Genomic DNA, 22,474 nt, shown 5'->3' with positions numbered 1-22,474 from the left:
TTCTTTATTTTGATGAGTAGGTTTGTTAACTTCCTTTGTGGTTACCTTAAAATTTACCCTTATCTTCCCAGATTTGAACCAGTCTATTATTACTTGAAATCGCTTTGCCTTCCTCTCCATTAGAAGGCTCTATACCTACACTGTTTAGTCCCTCTTTTATTGTTCTGATGTTGTTGTCATTTACAGATTAATCTCTCTCATTCCCTGTTGTAATTCTTTTGGTTTTGCATAGTCCTTAAGAGTTCATTTCTAGGTTGGTATCTGGCTAGTACAATCTTGTGTCCTGTATTCAGCCTGTGGTCTGATGTTGTTTGTTCTCAGATCAAAGGACTTCCTTTACTAAGTCTTGTAAGTTTGGTTTGTTTTTTACATAGTCCCTGGATTTCTGTTTATCTGGAAATGACCTAATTTCACCATCATATTTGAACGAGAGTTTTGCAGGGTATATTATTCTTGGCTGGCAATTTCTTTCAAGGTTTTATGTATGTCATCCTATTGCCTTCTTGCCTGCATGGTTTCTGCCGAATAATCTGAGCTTAGTCTTATTGTTTCTCCTCTGTATGTGACTTTTTGTTTTTCTCGAGCTGCTCTCAGTATTCTTTTTTTGTCTTTGGTTTTATCGAGTGTCATTATGATATGCCTTGGTGATTTTCTTTCGGGGTCTATCCTGTATGGGGTTTGTTGAGCTTCTTGGATGGTCAGCTTTTCATCTTTCATGATATTGGGGAGGTTTCCTGTCAGCAATTCTTCAATGATTCTCTGTGTTTTCTGTTTTCTCCCCCTGTTCTGGAACTCCAATCACTCGCAGATTTTTGCTTTTGACTGTATCCCACATAATTCTCAGGGTTTCTTCATTTTTCTTCGTTCTTTTTTCTGATTTTTCCTCAAACAGAGTTGTATCCAAGTGTTTGTCTTCAATTTCGCTGATCCTATCTTCCATCGTTTCAACCCTGCTCCTCAGCCCTTCTATGACATTGTCCATTCCTGAAATCTTGTTGTTTATCTTTTGGATTTCTAATTGTTGTTTTTGTATAATTTCTAGTTGTGAATTTATGTTAGCATTTTGTTCCTGTATTATTTTCTTGAATTATTCCATTTTTTTGTCTGTATTTTCCATGAGTTTGTCTGCTTTTTCCATGAATTTGCCTATTTTTTCCTCATTTTTGTAACTTTTTGCTTCAACTCTTGGATAATTATGAATATTAGAGATTTGAATTCCTTATCAGTTAGGTCTAGTGCCTTTTCTTCTACTGGAAAGTCATCTACTGTTTTATGTTGGAGACCTACTGGAACCATCCTGTCCTGTTTTTATAAATGTTTTGATATTGTCTGCTGTCTTTGGGGCATTCAGTGGTTATTTTCCTCATTTATCCATTGTAGATTTGTTTGTTTTGTCCTGTTTTTTTGTTTTGTTTGGTTATGTCTGAGCAGGCGGGCTGTGTGTTCTTTGTTGCTTGCTTGTCTGTGGACACGATACTTTTCACCTCCTTCTGGGTCAGTCACTCAGGTATAGTACAGCAGGGCAGGTCCAGCTGAAGGGGAGTTGCTGGGATGGGTTGTTTGTGGCACATACCAGGGCTGACAGTGCGGACTGGGAATCAGTACAAGGCAGGTTCCAGTAGGCCATGCCTGTGCTGCTTGGGAGTGTGATGTTCAGCGCACAGTGCAGGTAGGCAGGAAGGAGGGGGTAGATTGTGATGCATGGAGCTAAGATGGGTATGGGAAAGATGAGAGAAAGGAGAGAGGAACAGGAGCCAAAAACATACACACAAACAAAGAACAGTGCTAAGGGAGCTTGCTATTGGAGTGGAGAGATGAGAGATTGAGAAATGGGGAAAAACAAAAATGAAAAAAAAAAAAAGAATAAATCAAGAAACTGGAAATGAAGAAAGTCGAAAAGGAATAAGGGAGAGAAGAAAACAAAACAAAGAAACAAGAAAAAAGAAATGCCCCCAGGAATGTCCCTGTGCATCTGTGCAGAATAAGGGAGTAGCTTCCAAGCCATGCAGTGCTTTCCAAGCCGAGAAAATAAAAAGAAAACAAACAAAGAAATCAAAACAGAACAAATCAGAGAAAAGAAGCAAAAAATCAAAAAAGCCCCAGGGGTCCCACCAATGTGGCGGCATGGGCCAGGGAGCAGTTTCACAGGTGGTTTCATAGGTGGTTTCACAGGTGGTTTTATAGGTGGTGAGAGGTAAGAAAGAAATCTAAAGAAGCAGAAAAAACCAACACCAGCAGCCAACAAAAGGTGCTCAGGGAGCCAGCCAGTGCGGGCGGGTGGAATCCCAGTGACACAGAGTGAAGCTGGTGCTTCCCGGCCAAGAGACTGTGGCTGCAGGAAGCAGAGAGGCCAAGTGGGGGTGAAGAAGGATGGGGGTTGGGAAAGCCTATATCGCTGGATACTGGTTGTTCTGTCTCCTGCCAGAAGCTCCGTGAAGCTATTTTCTCATACCCCCTGTTTGCTGATCTCCGATAGGAGTCCAAGATGGCGGATCCTTCCTGCAATAGCTGATAGGGGACCTCTGCATTTATCTCTCGTCACTCTCTGTTCTCAGTCGTTTCTTACTCCATTTGGTGCTTGGCTGAGTTCTTTATCTCTTCATTTGATTCTTAGGGTTTCAGGACTGACTTGTGACTCTGTTTGACAGTTTTTCTGATCTTTGCTGTGGAGGGACGGTGTGGTGCTTCTGACTATAGCACCATGTTGCCCAGAAGTCGAGATATTTTATTTTTAAAGAAAAGTGTATGCTATTTAAATAATAATGGTGGATAAAAGATGCTCTGTTTCTCATTTTTCATTTTATTAATGATTTTTTAAGATATTATAGCAGCCTCCCAAGCATTATGTGCTTTTATTTTTTGGAATGAAACATCAGTAGTGGCAGGCAAAAGAAATGCACTACAGAATATATTGGAAGTTCCATTTAAGCACAGGTAATTTACTCTCTGTGTCTACTTAATATTAAATGATAAATCAGGTCATACTAGAAAAACAAAAGGATTCAAGAGAAGTCATTTTTCCCTATTAATAAAGTTAAAAACTTATAATTTTAATAGGCTTTTATCTCTGAAAAGAAAAATCTAGCATGGATCTGTCTCTAGGAAGAAGATAAATTGATCTCAATTTTAATGTGATATGAAAATAAATTTGTGAGGCATTGGATAAGTTAACATCCTCATTGCTTTCTCTGAGTGTAACTGACCTATCTCTCTGTGTTGTGTGGGACATTAGACATTATCACAGCATGGATGAGTTCAGCCACTATGACCTGCTTGATGCCAGCACCCAGAGGAGAGTGGCTGAAGGCCACAAAGCAAGCTTCTGTCTAGAGGACACATCCTGCGACTATGGCTACCACAGGCGATTTGCCTGTACTGCACACACACAGGTAAGTTGGCACCCTGAAATCAAGAGCCCACAGTCTTCAGAGAGAAAACAAAGCGGTCAGCTACTTTCTTTCCTCCCGCTTCTCTCATATAAACTGTCTCATTTAGGGGGTCATCTAGTCAAGGCGGAAAATAACTGAGAAAAAGGAAAGTGATGGCTTCATGACCCAAATTACTCTTAAAGTATTTCCAGCTATGCATGTAGCCCCTACTCATGGTCACAGGTCAGTGTGCACCCTCTTTGTCTTCCCTGATGAAAAACGCAGAGTTAATTCTCTGGAGATTGAATGATTTATAACATCTGCACTCGTTCTGTATTCTTTAACTGGGTTGGTGAGTAACTGTAGACAAGATACCTCTGTTTTCTCACCTGAAAAACCTTTCCTTCCTCCACGTATTAAGCTAAAAATAGGATGGTGATTGAGGTTTGCAAAAAGAGAGGGAATAAGGTTTCTTATAAAGCACTTTTAAAAAATTGCCTCTTTTAATCATATATAAATACAAGCAGAAGGACACAATTTCTTCCTCCACGCATACATATTTAAACCTACAGTGTAATTGATGTCAGATGTCATTTGGATGGATTTTTTAAAGTAGTGCTGAACGAAGCAGTTTGTATGTTTTATAATTGGAAAATGTGTGCCAGTTAAAAGCTATGTCAGTATTTCCATAAGAAACCCTAATTTGTGAAAGACATTATAATTTTACCCCAGCCCAAACCTTGGCAAGGAGTAGTGAATGTACATAACCCAGCGCACAAAAGGATCAGCAGCTGGGATCTTGGGAAGCAAATCCCAGGGCTGTGGCAGGAAGCTTTTTGGTGACCTAAACGTTACCATTTCTTTTCTCTCTGAGCTTAGAACATCGTCGCAATTGGAGGGGAAAAGGCTAAATTCCACGTGCCCCTGGGCAGCACTTATTTTTTAAGCAAAAGGAGATGTGAGCCTCCCCACACATTACACATGTGAGCATAGAGAGATTCCCTTTTCATTGGATGATCTCCAAGTCCCATAGCACCCAGGTGTGTAAGGAGACTTGGAGTTTATTCCCCCCATTTAGAAAAAGAGCCACTCTGGACAGCTCACTCTGTGTTGAAATATTTGAATATGGGACTGTAGGTATTTATGGCATTTATTTTTTCCCTGTTACTTGGGGTCACTTCACTTTATTTTATATGGTACCATACTTATTAACAGGGAGCACTGGTGGTGCAGTGGTTAAAGCACTTGGCTGCTAACCAGAAGGTTGGTGGTTCAAACCCACCAGCCGCTCCACTGGAGAAAGATGTGCCAGTCCGCTTTGTAAAGAGTTACAGCCTTGGAAACCCTATGAGGCAGTTCTACTCTGTCCTATAGGGTTGCTATGAGTCAGAATCTATTTGATGCAGTGGATTTGGTTTGATTCTCGTTAACCATCATCTGTATATGTCCTAATTAACTTATACTCACTAGGACTTTTTTTTTTTTTTAACTAAGACTTGCAATATAAGTAATTTATATATTTATCTTTTTTATTAGATCAACGTCTCTTGAACACGGACTTCATTTTAAGGAAAAAAAATTTCTCACAAGTCCCCAGTATTGACTTAAATTAGTTTTATTATAATGTTGCTTAAATGTATTTAGGAGTCCCTGGGTGGTGCAAAAAGTTAAGTGCTCAGGTACTAACCGAGAGGTTAGTGGTTCAAATCCACCCACAGGTGCTTTGGAAGAAAGGCCTGGCAGTCTACTTCTGAATGATCACAGTTATTGAAAACCCTATAGAGCACAGTTTTACTCTGCCGTGAGTCAGAATCAACTCAACAGCAGCTGATTTGGTTTTTGGTTTAAATATATTCCAACATAAAATTAGGTATAACTTCATTATATTTATACTTTTATAATTTATAATTCTTAAGATTCTATATAACAAATTTACATATTAAATATATGCAAAACTAGAAACAAATTGACCTCATTAATTTAATGTGACAGTTATGTTTTACTAAAACCAAATAGCTAATTTAGAAAACCCTAACTCAGGTTCTATATTTAATCTATTTTTATATTTTGATGTTCATAATACTAATACATGAAATGTTTGCTTAATGGCCTTAATAACTCCAGTTCTTTGTTTGCTAGTTCAGATAATTAAAGCTTATACTTAAACTCTGTCAGCTGAGCAATCTTAGAATGCTAGTTTTAGCATTCTTTAAAGCTCTTTCGTTCACTTGAAGAAAAGCACTGTAGCATTGTTTAAACCAGTCTTAAATATATATCTAATCCAATGAATCTCTTACAATGTCATGAGTGTAATAATAATAATTATGATAATAATAATAGCTAACCCTTATTGAGTATGTATTATGTGCCAGAATCAGAATTATGTACTACAATCAGAAGCCAGAAATTATTCATTATGTATTTACCACTAAGCATACTACTAATGAATGATTGCAAGTTGGTGTAGACCAAGGTGGGGATCTAGGCAGTAACCATGGAATATGGTTTTCACTGCTGTGCACAGGCACTTTCAGGTTTGGCCTGTCTGTGCTGTGACAGCACAGTTCTTCCCCCATTCTTCCCAAAGCAAGCTACCGCCAAACCAGCATGGGAGAGCATGCCAAAACGATTATGTCATCTCTTTGGTGACCAAGGTGATTGTAAGTACCAAAGCACTTTGGATGCTAAAATTAAATGGCAGTATTGAGTTAAAATGATTCTTGCTAGTACCTTTTAATTTTTTTGTTATTATTAGAATGAAAACACAACAGTTAAAATTTCTCGTGAAGAATTAATGGAATCAAGAATATATTTACAGACTCCAAGATGAGAAAACTTCTCTAGACTGTACCTTTCTTGAGAGCAAGGAATATATCTTATTGCTATATTCATTGCTGTGTTCTCCTCTCAGCCTGTAGAAGGCACTCCTTTACTTATTGAAGTGAATATCTTAGCAAGTGGCGTGGCATAGCATTCATTCATTAAGGCATACTTTCATTCCTTCAATTCAACAAATGTTTCAGTGACCATGTGAGAGAGAGTATAGTGTGATGGTTAACAACAGGGATTCTGGACCAAATTGCTTAAGCTCAAAACCAGCTCAGCACTTATTATCTCCTTAGGTAAGTTACTTGACCTCATTGTACCTCAGTTTCCTCATCTGTAAAATGGGGATTAATAGCACCTACTTCATGATGTTCTGAGAATTGAACTTACATATGTAATAACATGTTTAAAATTGTTCCTGGCACATTCAAAGATGCAACATAGACTCTACCCTTAGGGAGCTTACAATCTCTAGTTAGATATATTCTTATATAGTGTAATCATAATACCGAGCAGAAATGTATAAAGGCTACAAAAGCTGTACATAAAAAAGTATCGTGGGCATTCAGAATACTGAAAGGTAATTTCTAAGAGGGGAAACTGAGAAGTGTTTCACTGAGGAGAGGACATTTGAGCTAAATTAACTACTAATCAAAAAAACCAAACTTGTTGCAGTCGAGTCGATTCCAACTCAGCGACGCTACAGAACAGAGTAGAACTGCCCCATAAAGTTTCCATGGAGCAGCTGATGGATTCAAACTGCCGACCTTTTGGTTAGCAGCCCAGTGCTTAACCACTGCACCACCAGGACTTTCTTTCTGACCTGATAATATTCTACAATGTTGGTAGAGGCCTATTTTGTCACTTAAGATTGTATTTATCACTGATGATGTTTTACACTATTTAAGAAGTTAGGTATACTACTACTTATATTAGTCCTGAATCTTTTGTAGCTGGAGGCTAAGTAATATATACTTTTCAAGGGAGAGTGATATATACTCAAGACTAGTATGTACTTTTTCAAGAGAGATGCAGTAAAAGAAATTTTATGTCAAACTCTTCTAGTAGTCACTTAAGATTTAATTTGCAAATAATAGTATGTTCTTTAGAATATTCTGACTATATATCATCTTTTAAATTTTTTTATTTTCTTCATTCTAGGGGTTGAGTCCTGGCTGTTACGATACCTATAATGCAGACATAGACTGCCAATGGATTGATATTACGGATGTAAAACCAGGAAACTACATTCTGAAGGTAGTGATCTTTGAAAATATGTATCTGTTATTTATTTAGACTGCAAATCAATAGCCTCCCATCTTCTGGATTCAAATATTAAATAATTATGGTTCTGAAAGCAATTATAAGTCATCTAGAACTACTTCTAAACCAGCCTAGACATATGAAGAAATTTTTTTTATTTTAAAGGGCTTCAGAGAAAAATATATATTCTCCCTCTATATATTCTCTGGAGCCCTGGTGCTACAGTGGTTAAAGCGTTCAGCTGCTAACCAAATGGTCAGCAGTTCAAATCCACCAGCTGCTCCTTGGAAACCCTATGGGGCAGTTCTACTCTGCCCTATAGGGTTGCTATTAGTCAGAATCAACTCGACAGGAACGGGTTTATTTTGTTTTTACGGGATATCTTCTCCAGAGTTTAACTATCTAATTAAACACCCCTTCCCATTTGATTTAGTTGCACCACATTCCCTTTTTCTAGCACTTATGAAAAGAAATAGATTAACCAGTAAATACTGATGAGGAGATTTGAAACATAAATGCTGTTTGCCTTGCCTAGGTCAGTGTGAACCCCAGCTACCTGGTACCTGAGTCGGACTATTCCAACAATGTTGTGCGCTGTGAAGTTCGCTACACAGGGCATCATGCATATGCCTCAGGCTGCACAATTTCACCGTAAGTCCTATTTGCCTAGCTAAGTGATTTCTTCATAAAGAGGGTTAGTCTTCCAAAAGGCATTACACCTGACACGTTTGTTTCCCTTAGTAATTACTGCGCCTTCCTTACAAAATAAACCAAAAGTAGAAAATGGTATAGAGTCTGTGCTGTCACATAATTAAAGCTGATCTTTTTTTGCTAATGCTAGTGAAGCAGAGATGTACTAAGGTTTTTATCATCCTAAATCCTAGTTTTCAAGCCAACACATACACAAAGAACACATTTTTTTTACCCAAAAAGCCTATGGGGAGGGAGGCCCAATATGCAAAATTGCTCAGTATGCAGTGTTGGTGGACTTGTGGGAGACCCAATAGTTGGGTTTCCTGCTTCCCATCCCCATGCCCCAACAGCTGTAGTCCCTGTAGGAGCTCTAAAGAAATTCCTAGGGTACTTTAAAGTACATTTTGAAAATTACTGCCTTTAAAGTATGCAACCAAAGAGATCAGAATCCCTGTTCTTTAGAAATCAAGATTTCATGTATTTGAGTTCTGGAACCATGGGTACTAGGGAAATAACCCTGTAAGGAAGGAAGAGAAGATTCCTTCATAATCTTTCTAGTCCTGAAACCTTTCCTTGAATGAAATCTTAGTAGGAATCACAGCTTATAAAATGTTAAGAAGGGAGGTGCTTTGATGAAAGGAATTAAAGTTGGGTAGGTTTGCCTGTTTGCCACTCTGTCCTACTCTGACCCCTTAAGTGTGCCATTAGAATGATACTGAGCACGTATGCATGTTAACTTTGCTTTGATGTTGGTGAGGCATCAGGGTCTTCAGGTCATGCAGAAAGGTATAGCAGGGCTACACTAGAAATTCATAATTAATGGAAATCTCTCCCTGATACAAAACCAGGAAAATGGTTAGCTGCACATGAACCATACATGAACATCACCTAAACCTGTCTGTACAGGTTTTGCCCTATACCTGGGTTCCTCACCAGGGGAAAGTGGGACTAAAAACAGCCCAAAGCCTTGCACTGTGGCTCAGAGCTGCACTCACTCTGACGAGGCATCCTTTCTTTGTTCACAAGAAGGAGCAGGGCCTGTGCTTTACAAGTGTCATCCCAGCGTATGGAATAGATGAAGCCTATGACAGCAAAAGGGTAACACTGAAAAAAGGCAATCACATGTATTCTTCATGCCCACAACATAGAAAGCCTGGCTGGTTTTATGGCCCACATTGTGTGGAAATGCTCAAACCCCCCAGAACATCAGTGTAATTTAAGCTAAAATAAAATGATTAATTCATTTATTTTAATTTTTATAATCCCTTAATTAATTCACACATTCTCCATAAATTTATTCACTTACGTTCTCACTTATGTGCCATGAGTTTATTGAGGTCCTGAACTAGACCTTAAAGGGTAATGCAAAGATAAATATGACTTTTAGCACCTGGACTGCTCCCTTGTAGCCTTATTATAATAATTCCAATTAATTATTTGTGAATCTCTTTGTTTAATGTTTGTCCCTCCTGCTCCACTCCATGATGGCCAGGAACCAGTCTCTTGCCCACTGCTATATGCCCAGTGCCAGGCACAGATCTGCCACCTTGTAGTTTCTCATTCAACATTTGATTAATTAATGAATTAGCCTCTCTCTCAAGGAATTTGGAATTGAGTAGAGAGCGTGAGAGAAATACACATATAACGGTAATACAGATACAACACGAAAAGTTCAACGAGAGGTAAAATAAAATGCAGTGGGACCAGGAGGATCTCTGCTCTAACAAACTGACTCTCAAGACTGCTGGCCTCTCACTAGGAACAGGTCTGGAGAGTGAAACTCTGTTGTTGCATAGAATGTGTCCTGCTTCCCATCAGTAGACTCCATTGAATTGGATATTGTCAGATATTTAGAACAAATAAAAATCGTTACAGTTCCAGCAATATTACAACTGTACATGAGGGATTCCTGCAACCTGCACCCATGAGACAGTGTGTCTCTGCTGACACGTGGATCAGTCAGCAGCCATGAGTGAATTTAACTTATCAAAACTCAGCAACATCTTGATTATTTGCTGTGGCCATCCCAAAGAGTTGCTTATTTTTACTAGTTGTCATTGACGGTAACTAAACTGGAAGAGTGGCTGAGGTGGAATTTTATAAGCAATACTGATGGGATTAAAATATGAAAAAGTGCAGTTATCCATAGTTGATGATTCAAAATAAAATATTAAGATTATACTAATTCTATGAGTGGGAAATCACAGGATAAGTGCAAAACACTTGACTTGGGGAAAAAGACACAAAAAAACAACAACTCACCTTCAGGAGAATGATTTCTTACTGCTTATATTTTGACTTTCATCTCAGACCTCCCTCACTGAGGCTCAGATTTCAGAGGAAGGAGTGATTGCTTTGGCTTTTAGGATGGCATTTGGATTGGGCCTTGAAGGCTGAGGAGGACTGCAGTAGGGAGAGTTAGAGGGAGGGCTGGCTGGGAGGAGCCAACAGCAGGACAACCCTGTGGCAGGAGGAAAGTGCAGGGCATGCTTGGAAAAGCAAGTCTTCTAGTTTGGCTAAAGAATAAGTTTGGTGGAGTTACGAGTTGGGCAAAAAGGATGGAAAAGTAAATTGAGGTTAGATCAAAGAGAGCATTGCATAGCAAGCTAAAAAAGTTTGAACTTCATTCTGGAGAAGATGGGAGTTTTTTAAGTTTCTTGAGCAGAGGGTGTAACTTGCCTAAAATTGTGTGGTCAGTCTTGGGGCAGCATAAGCAACAGTGTGTGTAATTGCGGTGGTGACATTACTATACTGGTCATAGAGCATCTGTCAGTTTACTAATTATTTTTCATGTCGATCAAATATTTGAGAACATTTAAACCCAATCAGTTGCCATCAAGTCGACTCTGACTCATGACGACCCCATGTGTGTCAGTGTAGAACTGCACTCCATAGGGTTTTCAAGGCTGTGATCTTTCAGAAGCAGATCACCAGGTCTTTCTTTAAGCGTGTCTCTGTGTGGGTTTGAAACTCCAACCTTTCGGTTAGTAGTTGAGTGGTTAACCGTTTGTGCCACCCGGAGAGAGAACATTCAGTTTGTATGTAAAAAACCACCCAGTAAGTAGGTGTGTGCCTTTAATGTATCGTCTCTCCCTCATTTTCCTCATTGTAAACTAAAGATATGTACCAGGTGACATCTGAGGCCCCTTTCAGTTCTAAAATACTACAATTATGTTCTCTTTCTCCTCATAGAATTTGCTGTTTGGAAATTGATGGTTTATGATTTGGACTGAATGCATTCTTACTTCCTTTACATGAGCATCTATAATCACAGGTTGAATACAACGAAATTTGATTTATTATCTTTGGCCCACTTCCTGCCTATGGATAGCAAAAGTTCAAAACTCTGCTGGAAAAGGACTAGCGCAAGATGGTATAGAGCCCATCACCCTGTTGCTTGGTGGACAAGCCACACTGATTCCACAAATGAACTGACCCCGTCAGGGCTGCCAATCCCATAAATCCTGCTTTGCTGTTGATTGTTTCAGAGTTTGTTTCCTTGAACCTAAATGTCAGGACTGTGGGCATCAGACATATACTCTCTGCTATTGGCATAGAGTAACTTTCTTCAAATCATTATTAAAAATAACGGTGGATATTTTCATGAGGCACCTATTGCTTAGATGGAGGGAAATTGTTACATAAAGTTTAAAAAAGGTTATCTTTAAAATTTGTCTGCTGTACTCATTCATAATCTTACCAGGTTAATAATTTTTTTTTTTCCTTAATCTAGGTATTAGAAAGCAAGCCAAAACTCCCAGTGGATGAATCAGTGCCTGGTGTTCTGAAGTGGGAAAAAATAAATTAACTTCAGTAGGATTTATGTATTTGGGAAAAGAGCAGAAAACAACAAAGGGCTTTTTGTTTGGACAGTTTTATAACAAAGCATATAACTGGATTCTGAACATTTAAATCGGCATTATTTGGGAAATTTTTAATACTTATTATTCATATAACTTTGTGAATTAACATAATGTTTCAATTCTGTAGTGGCATACTTGGCTTTTTGAAAGAAATTCCTATCTCTTCTGCTTCTTTTCAAATTATAGTGCAAAAGAGAAAATATTTCATTGAACAAGCCAAAATTATTTGAGTTGAAAATTTTCTAAAGTGCTGACACTTCAGTGAAGCATAATAAAAGCTGGCATACATATGCCCTAGTATAGATTACTTTAGAAATGATGCTCCTACTGTTTAAACATATATGGACACATTTGGTGCTGAAGAAGGAACAAACACATTATCATCAGTGTCACAAAGTATTACTATATAGCAGAGAAATGGCAGTATATGTATTCAGATAGTTACACCCCTATATAAAATTTATGTTTACATTTTTAAATTAGTAGATAAACTCCCTTCTTTCTGTCAAGTGCACAATTTCATTCTAACTTGAGTCAGCTTTTGTTTAGGAATGAATTAAGTAATTGAGCTGCCCAATTCCTGTCTGAATTTTTTGATACTCCCCTCTACTTCTGTTTTTCCTATGGGCAGAGACATTCTTACATTACCATTCTGGGGACTGGTATACGTAGGACACCTGTGTAAATGGGAAGTCATTTTGATGACAGATGTGTGTAGGACAACTGTTTTAATGAGAAGTCATTTTGATGATAGATTTGACATGTCCAGAGATAATATAAATTTAAGCATATTGAAGTATTAATTTAAAAGAAATTTCCTTGCTGACAGAAAAAATCATACAAACATGTCACCCAAGCTGCAACTGTCTCTCAAATACTTCAAAATAATCCATGAAAAAATCTTAGCGTTTTAAATCTTTACACATTTATTTTATGTTCAGCTATTAAAAAGAGAGATGCTAAAGAATTTTAAATTATCCAGAATATATGACATAATATGTGTGCAATAGAGGAACATCATCCTGCATCATTCAGGAATCAATCATACATGATTATTATTTTTTTTGTGAGTGAAATATAGTCCAGATTAGCAAAGCACATAGCATACTTGAGGGGCTGATGAACAGAGAAGAAGAATACTTTCTGCAAAGCCAAGGACTGTGCTGCGTAGTGAGACAGCTGTGATTTTATTTAAACTGTGAAATCATGTGCTACAATAAAATTTAGAGAATTTCTCTTTTTCCTTAAATTCAAAAGGTGGAGAAAGAAATTAAATCACACTTAAAGTTAGTGGTGCTTCAGCTGAAGTTTTTCATACATTAACCAGTATTAAAATCTCAAGAAAGGTATTTCCAGTCCCGGAACGAGTTAGGTAGAATGTTAAAAGTGAGTTGGCATCCCTGTGTAATATGTGATAGAGTTGAAAAGTCAACATCAATTACTAATGATCATTCTGCACTCAGTGGGCACATACCAAGGTAAGAGGGGCTAGAGATGGGCAGTCCTCAAAGGGCAGGTACACACTCTTATCCTTGTCTGCCAGGACACATACCAACTGAGAATACAGACAGCTTGATAGAGACCCAGAACTTTCATAGAACCATCATTTGAGCTATGGAACAACTTCTTTAATGTACTTCCTTGCCTTAAATTGGTTTATAGTTTTAAGATTGTGGAATGAGCCTTTCAAAACTGTTATCTTTTCTAATAGAGGTATTTGAATATACTTTCTAATAGAGGTATTTGAATATACTTGCTTTTGTAAAAAAAACAAAACGAACAAAAACAAAAACTACTGTCAGTATTAATACTGAGCCAGACTGGCATCTTCAGATTTAAGATCTAGTGTTTCATTAAGATTATTACCCTTGTGTTTAAAAACTAACCAATACTGTGGCCTTTGGATACATATAAGAGTCTCATTTATAGTCATGTATTGGGCCTTCTGTCTGTTGATCATCATCATTTGCCAGGCATTGGGACATAAAGAAGACTATGCCTAACCTCAGTAAGCATAAAAAAGCGCCTTCATTATCCATTAGACTCACCTTATTTTAAATAAATTATAAGTACATGTCTATAAAATTTCAATTTTTAGCACTATTGTTTTTCATGAGCATATTTTATTTTAAAAATTAGTTATAAGTTAAATATGACATTCATATATGTGTTACTAATGATTTAAAAGTATTTCCATGTCTGACTTTTAAATATAACACCTACTATTTGGTTGATTTTGGGGAAAAAAAAAGAGGAAGCTAAAGATTCTTATTCCTTATATAAATATTCCTTTCCCCTCCTGTCACTCCTAAACACTTCCAAATAACTTACCAGTATTGATTTAGCACCCAATATTTTTGAACCTTAACAGGTCTACTCCGAATAACCATCAAAATCAAGGGGTTATCAATTAATAAAATAAGGAACATTAACAATTCAGTCTTACCAAGCTCTGAAGACTTTCTTACCAAGTAAGAATAGAAAGTAGAAATGAACAAAAAAATATTAAGTACTGTGAAGAGACTTTTAAAGAGTCTTTAATAAAGGCTATAAGAAAATGGACTAATTCGGAATAATAGTTTTATGAGTCTTTTATATGCCATATTAGTAGTCTCATAATTACTCAGACCACAGTCTGGATTAAAAACTTCTTGACTTTTGAGGCTAGGATTCAGTCCCCCAACAGTAACATTGCACATGTTAATAGACAACTTGCCTATTTCTAGAAAATCTTTATATTTTTACATGAGAATTTTATTAAATGTCTATCATCTAATTATTTGGTAGGAATTATTTGTAATAATGAACATTGTTTTTCTCTTTGAAACCCAACAGAACAATCCCAATATTCAGGTTCTAGAGGAAATGTAGTTCACTAAAATTATCAGGTGTCACTGAGAATCTTTAGCAGATTGGGTGAAAATCTTGAATTCTTCATCAGGAGACATTTTGTTTTAAAAATAGCTTTGTTCTTGTTTTGATATTAATAGTATGATAACTAAAAAATTAGCCCTTTTCCATATTTTTTTTATGTTTAGGATTCACATTTGCAATCAGTATGTTCAGTCATCAAATTAAGTTTTATTCCCAGTTACCTAAAGTCCTGGGCCACTTGTGAACACTTAGAGAATTTCATTTATCATTCGAAAATGGTGCTGAATTATTTCAACTTGAATGTAAAATGTATTAAGTCTTAACTCACGGGATATAAACATTTAATTAATATATAACTGCTTGCTACAAACCAAGTGACATGTCACTGGTATTGTAATGTTTTAAATAAAGTTTTGATTTCTCCCCAATTTTTCAGGAATCCTATTTGTAAAACATTTGTAACATTTTGAAGAGCTCTTATTTTAAATGCCCAGACACTGGCTTTATATTATTCTTTGTACTCTCATATTCTCTTATTATATGTCTATACTATATTTGCAAGATTATATAAAAATGCCTTGAATAAATGATTTCAAGTGTATATAGTGCTTATTTGTCTTTACATATAAATAAATGATCTGAATTTCGTTTTAGATTAGAATACTAAAACCATGTATTGTATATGGTTGGTGCCTTTTGCATTAACAAATTGCTTAATAAGCTCACATGACTTGAAACTTGGCTTTGAAAAATAAATCTAGCTGATGTTTTGAAATAGATACTGTCATACCTGAGTGGACCCTAACTTAGATCACCATTACTAACTACTTGTAAGGAAGCAAAAATCGTGATAGGGTAGTGGGTAAAAGCTACAGCTGCTAACCAAAAGGTTAGCAATTCAAATCCACCAGGCGCAACTTGGAAACCCTATGGGGCAGTTCTGCTCTGTTGTTTAGGGTCACTGTGAGTCAGAGTTGACTGGCAGGCAACGGGTTTGGATTTCTTTGGCTTGTAAGGAAGCAGAGTAGGCATTGTGAGAATAACCACACTCTGCTTTGATTAGGTCGAATAGGGAATATATACTCATTTGAGAGAGCGTTACCATAGTAATCCTTACTTAAATGTGCACCCGAATAGCTGAGAAACTGGTAACCTGGGAGGGCAAACAGGTCCAAAACTGTTGAACTATTCTGGGGGAATGATTTGTAAAACTAATCCACAAAAAACAATTCACCCTTAAGGAGCTCTTGTAGGTAAAAAAAGTTCTTGGCTGGCAATATGCAGATTTAAGTTGTAAAGCATCAGTGATACCTGAAAGCACAAATTTACTGCTGCTCTCGCCTGCTCAAAGCGATGTTATCAGAAATGCTTTGCTTCTTATGCAAAGGATGATTTCCTTTGTCTCATCAGTGATCAGTGTTTCGAACAGTGTTCACTGTTAGCTTCTTACCCAGAGACAGGGAACGGCAGACACTTCTTTTTTGCCAGAAAACTTGACTGCTTTTTTGGTACTCATTTGTTAACATTTCTAATGTTAGCCACATATATTAGTAGAGGATTAACACATGGATTAAATCATTCACTTTCATTATAGTAATTTGCATCTTAACTTTAAACAAAGCCCTTGTATCGTTGTTAGGTACTGGCAAGTTGATTCTGACTCATAGTGACCCTATGCACAACAGAATGAAACACTGCCCAGTCATTCCTCATCCTCACAATCGTTGCTGTTTGAGCCCGTTGTTGCAGCCACTGTGTCAATCCATCTCATTAAGTGTCTTCCTCTTTTTCTCTGACCCTGTACTTTACCAAGCATGATGTCCCTCTCCAGGGACTGATCCCTCCTGATAACATGTCCAAAGTATGTGAGCGAGTCTCACATCTAAGGAGAATTCTGGCTGTACTTCTTCCAAGACACATTTGTTCGTTCTTCCGGCAGTCCATGGTATCTTCAATATTCTTCAACAACGCCATAATTCAAGCACATCAATTCTTCGTCTGTCTTCCTTATTCATTGTCCAGCTTTCGCATGCATATGAGGAAATTACAAATACTATGGCTTGGGTCGGGCACACCTTAGTCCTCAAAGTGACATCTTTGCCTTTCAACACTTTAAAGAAGTCTTTTGCAGCAGATTTGACAATGCAATATGTTGTTTGATTTCTTGACTGCTGCTTCCATGGGCATTGGTTGTGGATCCAAGTAAAATGAAATTCTTGACGACTTCAATCTCTTCTCCATTTATCATGATGTTGCTTATTGGTCCAGTTGTGAGGATTTTTGTTTTCTTTGTGTTAAGGTGTGTCTTAGTCATCTAGTGCTGCTACAACAGAAATACCACAAATGGATGGCTTTAACAAAGAGAAGTTATTCTCTCACAACCCAGTAGGCTACAAGTCCTAATTCAGGGCATCAGCTCCAGGGGAATGCTTTCTCTGTCAGCTCTGGAGGAAGGTCCTCATGATGCATCAGTCTTCCCTTGGTCTGGGAGAATCTCAGTGCAGGAACCTCAGGTCCAAACGATGCGCTCTGTTCCCGGCACTGCTTTCTTGGTGGTATGAGGTTCCCGTGTGTCTCTGCTCACTTCTCTTTTTTATACCTCAAAAGAGATTGGCTTAAGACACTATCTAATGTTGTAGACCTCATCAGAATAACTGCCGCTAATCCATCCTATTATATCATAGTGATAGAGTTTACAACACATAAGGAAATCACATCAGATTACAAAATGGTACACAATCATACAGTACTGGGAATCATGACCCAGCCAAATTGACAGATATTTTTTGGGGACACAATTCAATCCATGACAAGGTGTAATCCATATTGAAGGCTGTAGTCTTTGATCTTCATCAGCAAGTGCTTCAAGTCCTCTTCACTTTCAGCAAGTAAGGTTGTGTCATTTGCATATCGAAGGTTGTTAATGAGCCTTTCTCCAATTTTAATGCCTTGATATTCTTCATATAGTCCAACTTCTCAGATTATTTGCTCAGCATACAGATTAAATAAGTATGGTGAAAGGATATGACCCTAATGCACACCTTTCCTGATTTTAAACCATGCAGTATCCCCTTATTCTGTTCAAACAACTGCCTCTTGATCTATGTACAGGTTCCTCATGAGCACAATTAAGAGTTCTGGAATTCTCATTCTTTGCAATATTATTCATAATTTGTTATGATCCATACAGTCAAATGCCTTTGCATATTCAATAAAGCACAGGTAAACTTTGAGATTTGCATCATGCTCCTCTTTAATTTGAATGAGTAAAGTATCATTCATACAGAATTAGGGAAACATCATCATATTCTAAACCATTGTTTCCTAAAACATGTACCGAGGAATTCTAATTTCACAAGATGCACTACTCAATAAGAACGCCATGTTAAAATATGTATGACAAATGTTATCTCTGTCAGGGAGATTCACAACATGTATTAGCATATTAAAAATTCTGAGAAGCAATGCAATAAAGAAACCACTTTATCTTTGTTGTCTAGTGTTTTTCAAATTTGTTTTACCACAAATGTCTTTTTTGAGTAGCACTCATTATCCTGTTGAACCATTTTTTCTTGGGAAACTCTGGGATACACTAAGTAATTACCAATTCATAGCAATGAAATCATTTGCAAATTACTTAAATATATAATAGTGGCATAATTTGAGCTGTAGGAGACTAAACCGAAAAAACCAAACCCGTTGCTGCCAAGTCAATTTGGACAGACTGGGATACCTGAAAACCAACAGTTTACTGCTTCTCTTGCTTTCTAAAAACTAACTGAATCCTTTAGATAAATAGGATCCTTTCAATGGAAAGGGTCCTTTCAGTTTTTAAACCATGCTCTATTTTGTAAGGAAATACAGATCTTTCCTATTTGTCAGATAACTTGAAATCTTTTAGATAACCCTTATTAAAATAACTTTTTGTCTCTCAAGTATTAGCTGTTTATAACACTAAGGGTGAATAAATTATTTTCTTCATGGTTTACTCATTTCTTATATTCAAAATTATTTTATGTTATAAATAATTGCAAGATTTAAGTAAGTTTCAAGTAAATTTTAGTACTTCTCACTGTGGGCAGGGAAAAGCAGGTTTGGGAATGAATGACTTGAAAGGATGTATGTATGTATCTACAATTTGCTGCCACTAATTCAAGATGAATTGCACAATAGCCAAAACAGTGGACTAGAACATACCAATGATTATGAAGATGGTGCAGGACTGGGCAACATCTAGTTCTGTTATACAAAAGGTTGCTAGGAGTCGGACCCAACTCGACAGCACTTAACGACAACAAATTGTTTGCTGCTTAACTATGAAGAATAGGCACCAACTTTGGAGAAAGAAAAAAATAGAACCACAAAACCAAAAGGTAAATCATCAATAAGATGACCAATAATATGCATATGTTACTTATAGAAATGCAGTATTGCCAGTTCCCAATTTCTTTGCAAACCAAGTCAAACTAGAGTTCAAGACATAACTGTATATAACAGGAAGTGCTAAACACAAATGTAATGATAGAGCCTGATAAAAGATAACTTTTTTTTTTTTTAATGAATCAAGTTAGGTCTTCATATATCTTTACTGAACTAATTAATAAATTTGAAGCCTGATAAATTTAGTGCCAATATTACCAACCAGTCATTTGCAAACCAGTGAATTAGACTGTTACAGCATAGCAAACATTAGAGGCAATCATTTTCAATTCTTACAATCACATTATTTTTTAAAAGAATGATATTAGGAAAAACTTCTAAAACAATGTTAGGTTTCTGGTTTCTGGTAACAGAAATATAAGTAGTATTTAATTTTACATGCTTTTTATTATATTTCCTATTAATTTTTAGGGATTTGATCATTTTTCTGATATTAAATCTTTTCTACAGTAACATGGCATGTGTTTCATTAGTTCATAAATTATTCTATGTTCCTAACTAAGTTTTTATTGTTTTCTTCAAATACACCCTCACATTTCTTGCTAAATATATTTCTAGAGAAAGTTTTGACATTATTTTGAATGGAATTTTCCCCCATATCCATATACAGATGCTTATTTCTAGACAAGGAGAAAGCTACTTTTTAAATATATTAATCTTGTATCCAGCCATCTGATTAATTTTTTGAATTAATTATATCAGTTTCTTTATTAGTCTCAGGTTTTCTAAGTATGTCAGTGTTTACTAATAAGTGGATTATGTGAATATATTTCCTGATTTTGATTTACACTTACATTCCTAGAATATATTCTACATAGTCACAATGTATTATCCTTTTGATGCACAGTTAGGTTTTATTTGCTAATATTTCGTTTAGATTTTTGCATCTATTTTCATAAGTAAATTGTTCTTGGGGCAGGGCCAAGATGGCGGAGTAGTCAGATGCTTCCTGTGGTCCCTCTTACAACAAAGACCTGAAAAAACAAGTGACCCGATGGTATATGACAATCTAAGAGCCCTTAACATCAAAGGTAAAGTTGAGGAATCAGACTGAGCAGCAGGGAGAGGGAGAGATGGTTCAGAAGCAGGACTTGCCAGACCTGACCCAGCGGGAGCCAGCGCCCTTCAGGGTGGATATGCTCAAGTACACGGTGAGGCAAACAGTGGCTCTGTGGAGGCGTTTTCCACATTGGGAGAGGCGCAGTGGCAGGGAGGCTACTCAGGCAACCCGAATCATTGAAAAGCAGTGCTCAATTGGCATAAGATAAGTACTTGCATCTGGCCTACCACGTGGATCAAAAAACACTCCCTTTGGGAAAAACCTCTCTCCCATTTACCTTCCCCCTCCTTGCTCTGCACTGAGTCACAGGCTGGCTTCAGCTATTGCTGAGTCCCCTGGGCCAGAAGTAGAACCCATCATGCTCCCTGAGCCATTCTACTGGCCTTGGAGAGGGAAGAAATTAACAAACAGGGAAAAAATAACCTGCCAGCTCCCCTAAGCCAGGAACTCAGGGTAGGCACAGCTCCTTTGCCTAGGCAGAGCCATAAGGGGTCCATGGACTATGAATGCCTTTCACCCCTGCATAGACTTGAGTGGGCCCATTTCAACTACATGGGCCCTCATTACCACAGGATATATACCTGAAGTCTAACTTTAACTGTTTCAGCTATGAAGTGGTAGGTTTGTGACATTTGACACTGCTCTGTCCATTAAGCAGGCTCTTCACCTGCGCACATCAGGGGCCTCAGGACTGGTGGCTCCACCCACGTCACCTAGCCACCCACGACAGGGGTCCAAGAATAAGTGGTGCCTCCCAGTCCTTACAACTAACAGCACTGAGTGCTCACAGTCTGACTGCAACCCTCCCCCCCCACCTACACACTCTAGGGAACAGGGACAAGCTTTCCTCCAAGACACTCAGGGGTAGCTGTCAGCACCCTTCCTTGTTCAGCACATGACCCCCTACTGCAGCCAGATACCTGTGCCTACACCAATCACCCATGCCTGTCTAGGGCTGTAGGTGAGAGCCTGCACCACACACTTGGTGATCGACTCCCTGGACACCTGGCTGAATCCATACAAGAAAAAGCAAATGAATTCCTCAGCTCACATATTTAGTAACAGATCTAACCACTTGGTAACAGGACGTTAGAGCTTCAAAGGTGTCAATAATCAAACTATGACACATAAGCAGCCTATTCTGGCATATCAAAACAAAACAAGCAGCTAGGACACAGTAAGCAAATATAAAATAAATAAATATAATAATTTATTGATGGCTCAGAGACAACAGTCAATATCAAATCACATAAACAGGCAGACCATGATGCTTAAGCAAGCTCCAAAAATAAAGAATCAAGAAATTTTTTGGAGGAAGAGAATATCTTGGAATTACTGGAGGCAGAATAACAAAAGATTCATATAAAGAACTCTTCAAGAGATCATGAAGGAGCTCAGGCAAAACACAGAACAAGCCAAGGAACACACAGAGAAAGCAAAGAGGAACTTAAGGTTATTCAAGAGCATAATGACAAAATTGATAGGCTGCGAGAATCCATAGAAAGATAGCAATCAGAAATCCAGAAGATCAACAATAAAATTTCAGAATTGGACAACTCAATAGAAAGTCATAGGAGCAGAACTGAGGCAGTAGAAGCTGGAATTAGAGAGACTGAAGATAAAGCACTTGACACCAACTTATTTGAGGAAAAATCAGATAAAAGGATTGAAAAAAATGAAGAAAACCTAAGAATTATGTGGGACTTGATCAAGAGAAATAACCTATGAGTGATTGGATTACCAGAATGGAGGGGATAACAGAAAATACAGAGAGAATTGTTGAAGATTTGTTGGTAGAAAGCTTCCCTGATATCGTGAAAGATAAGAAGATATCTATTCAAGATGCCCATTGAATCCCACATAAGGTAGATGCCAAAAGAAAGTCACCAAGACGAATTATAATCAAACTTGCCAAAACCAAAGATACAGAGAGAATATTAAGAGTGGCTAGGGATCAACGAAAAGTTATCTACAAAGGAGAGTCAATAAGACTAAGCTCGGACTACTCAGCAGAAACCATGCAGGCAAGAAGGCAATGGGATGACATATATAAAGCCTTGAAGGAAAAAAAAAACTGCTAGCCAAGA

The 22,474-nt window shown here is 37.5% G+C and overlaps 1 protein-coding gene across 2 annotated transcripts in view; it reads left to right on the top strand.

The window, feature by feature from the left end:
• Positions 1 to 12,243, top strand: part of LOX (lysyl oxidase) — a 17,708-nt gene extending 5,465 nt beyond the window's left edge. Inside the window, exons 4-7 of one of the 2 annotated variants that reach the window (XM_004384266.2) lie at positions 3,233 to 3,389; positions 7,356 to 7,451; positions 7,993 to 8,108; positions 11,884 to 12,243. In XM_004384266.2, the coding sequence (XP_004384323.1) occupies positions 3,233 to 3,389; positions 7,356 to 7,451; positions 7,993 to 8,108; positions 11,884 to 11,890 (376 nt within the window). In that variant the 3' untranslated portion in view covers positions 11,891 to 12,243. Of the gene's footprint in view, positions 1 to 3,232; positions 3,390 to 7,355; positions 7,452 to 7,992; positions 8,113 to 11,883 lie in introns of those variants that run through there. The other variant, XM_004384268.1, reaches the window with a different exon arrangement.
• The last annotated feature ends 10,231 nt before the right edge of the window (positions 12,244 to 22,474 follow it).

Source organism: Trichechus manatus, unplaced genomic scaffold (genome assembly GCF_000243295.1).
Source record: "Trichechus manatus latirostris isolate Lorelei unplaced genomic scaffold, TriManLat1.0 scaffold00121, whole genome shotgun sequence".
Taxonomy (NCBI): domain Eukaryota; kingdom Metazoa; phylum Chordata; class Mammalia; order Sirenia; family Trichechidae; genus Trichechus; species Trichechus manatus.
Note: the sequence above shows the minus strand (reverse complement) of the source record. Positions and strands in the feature narration are given on the sequence as shown.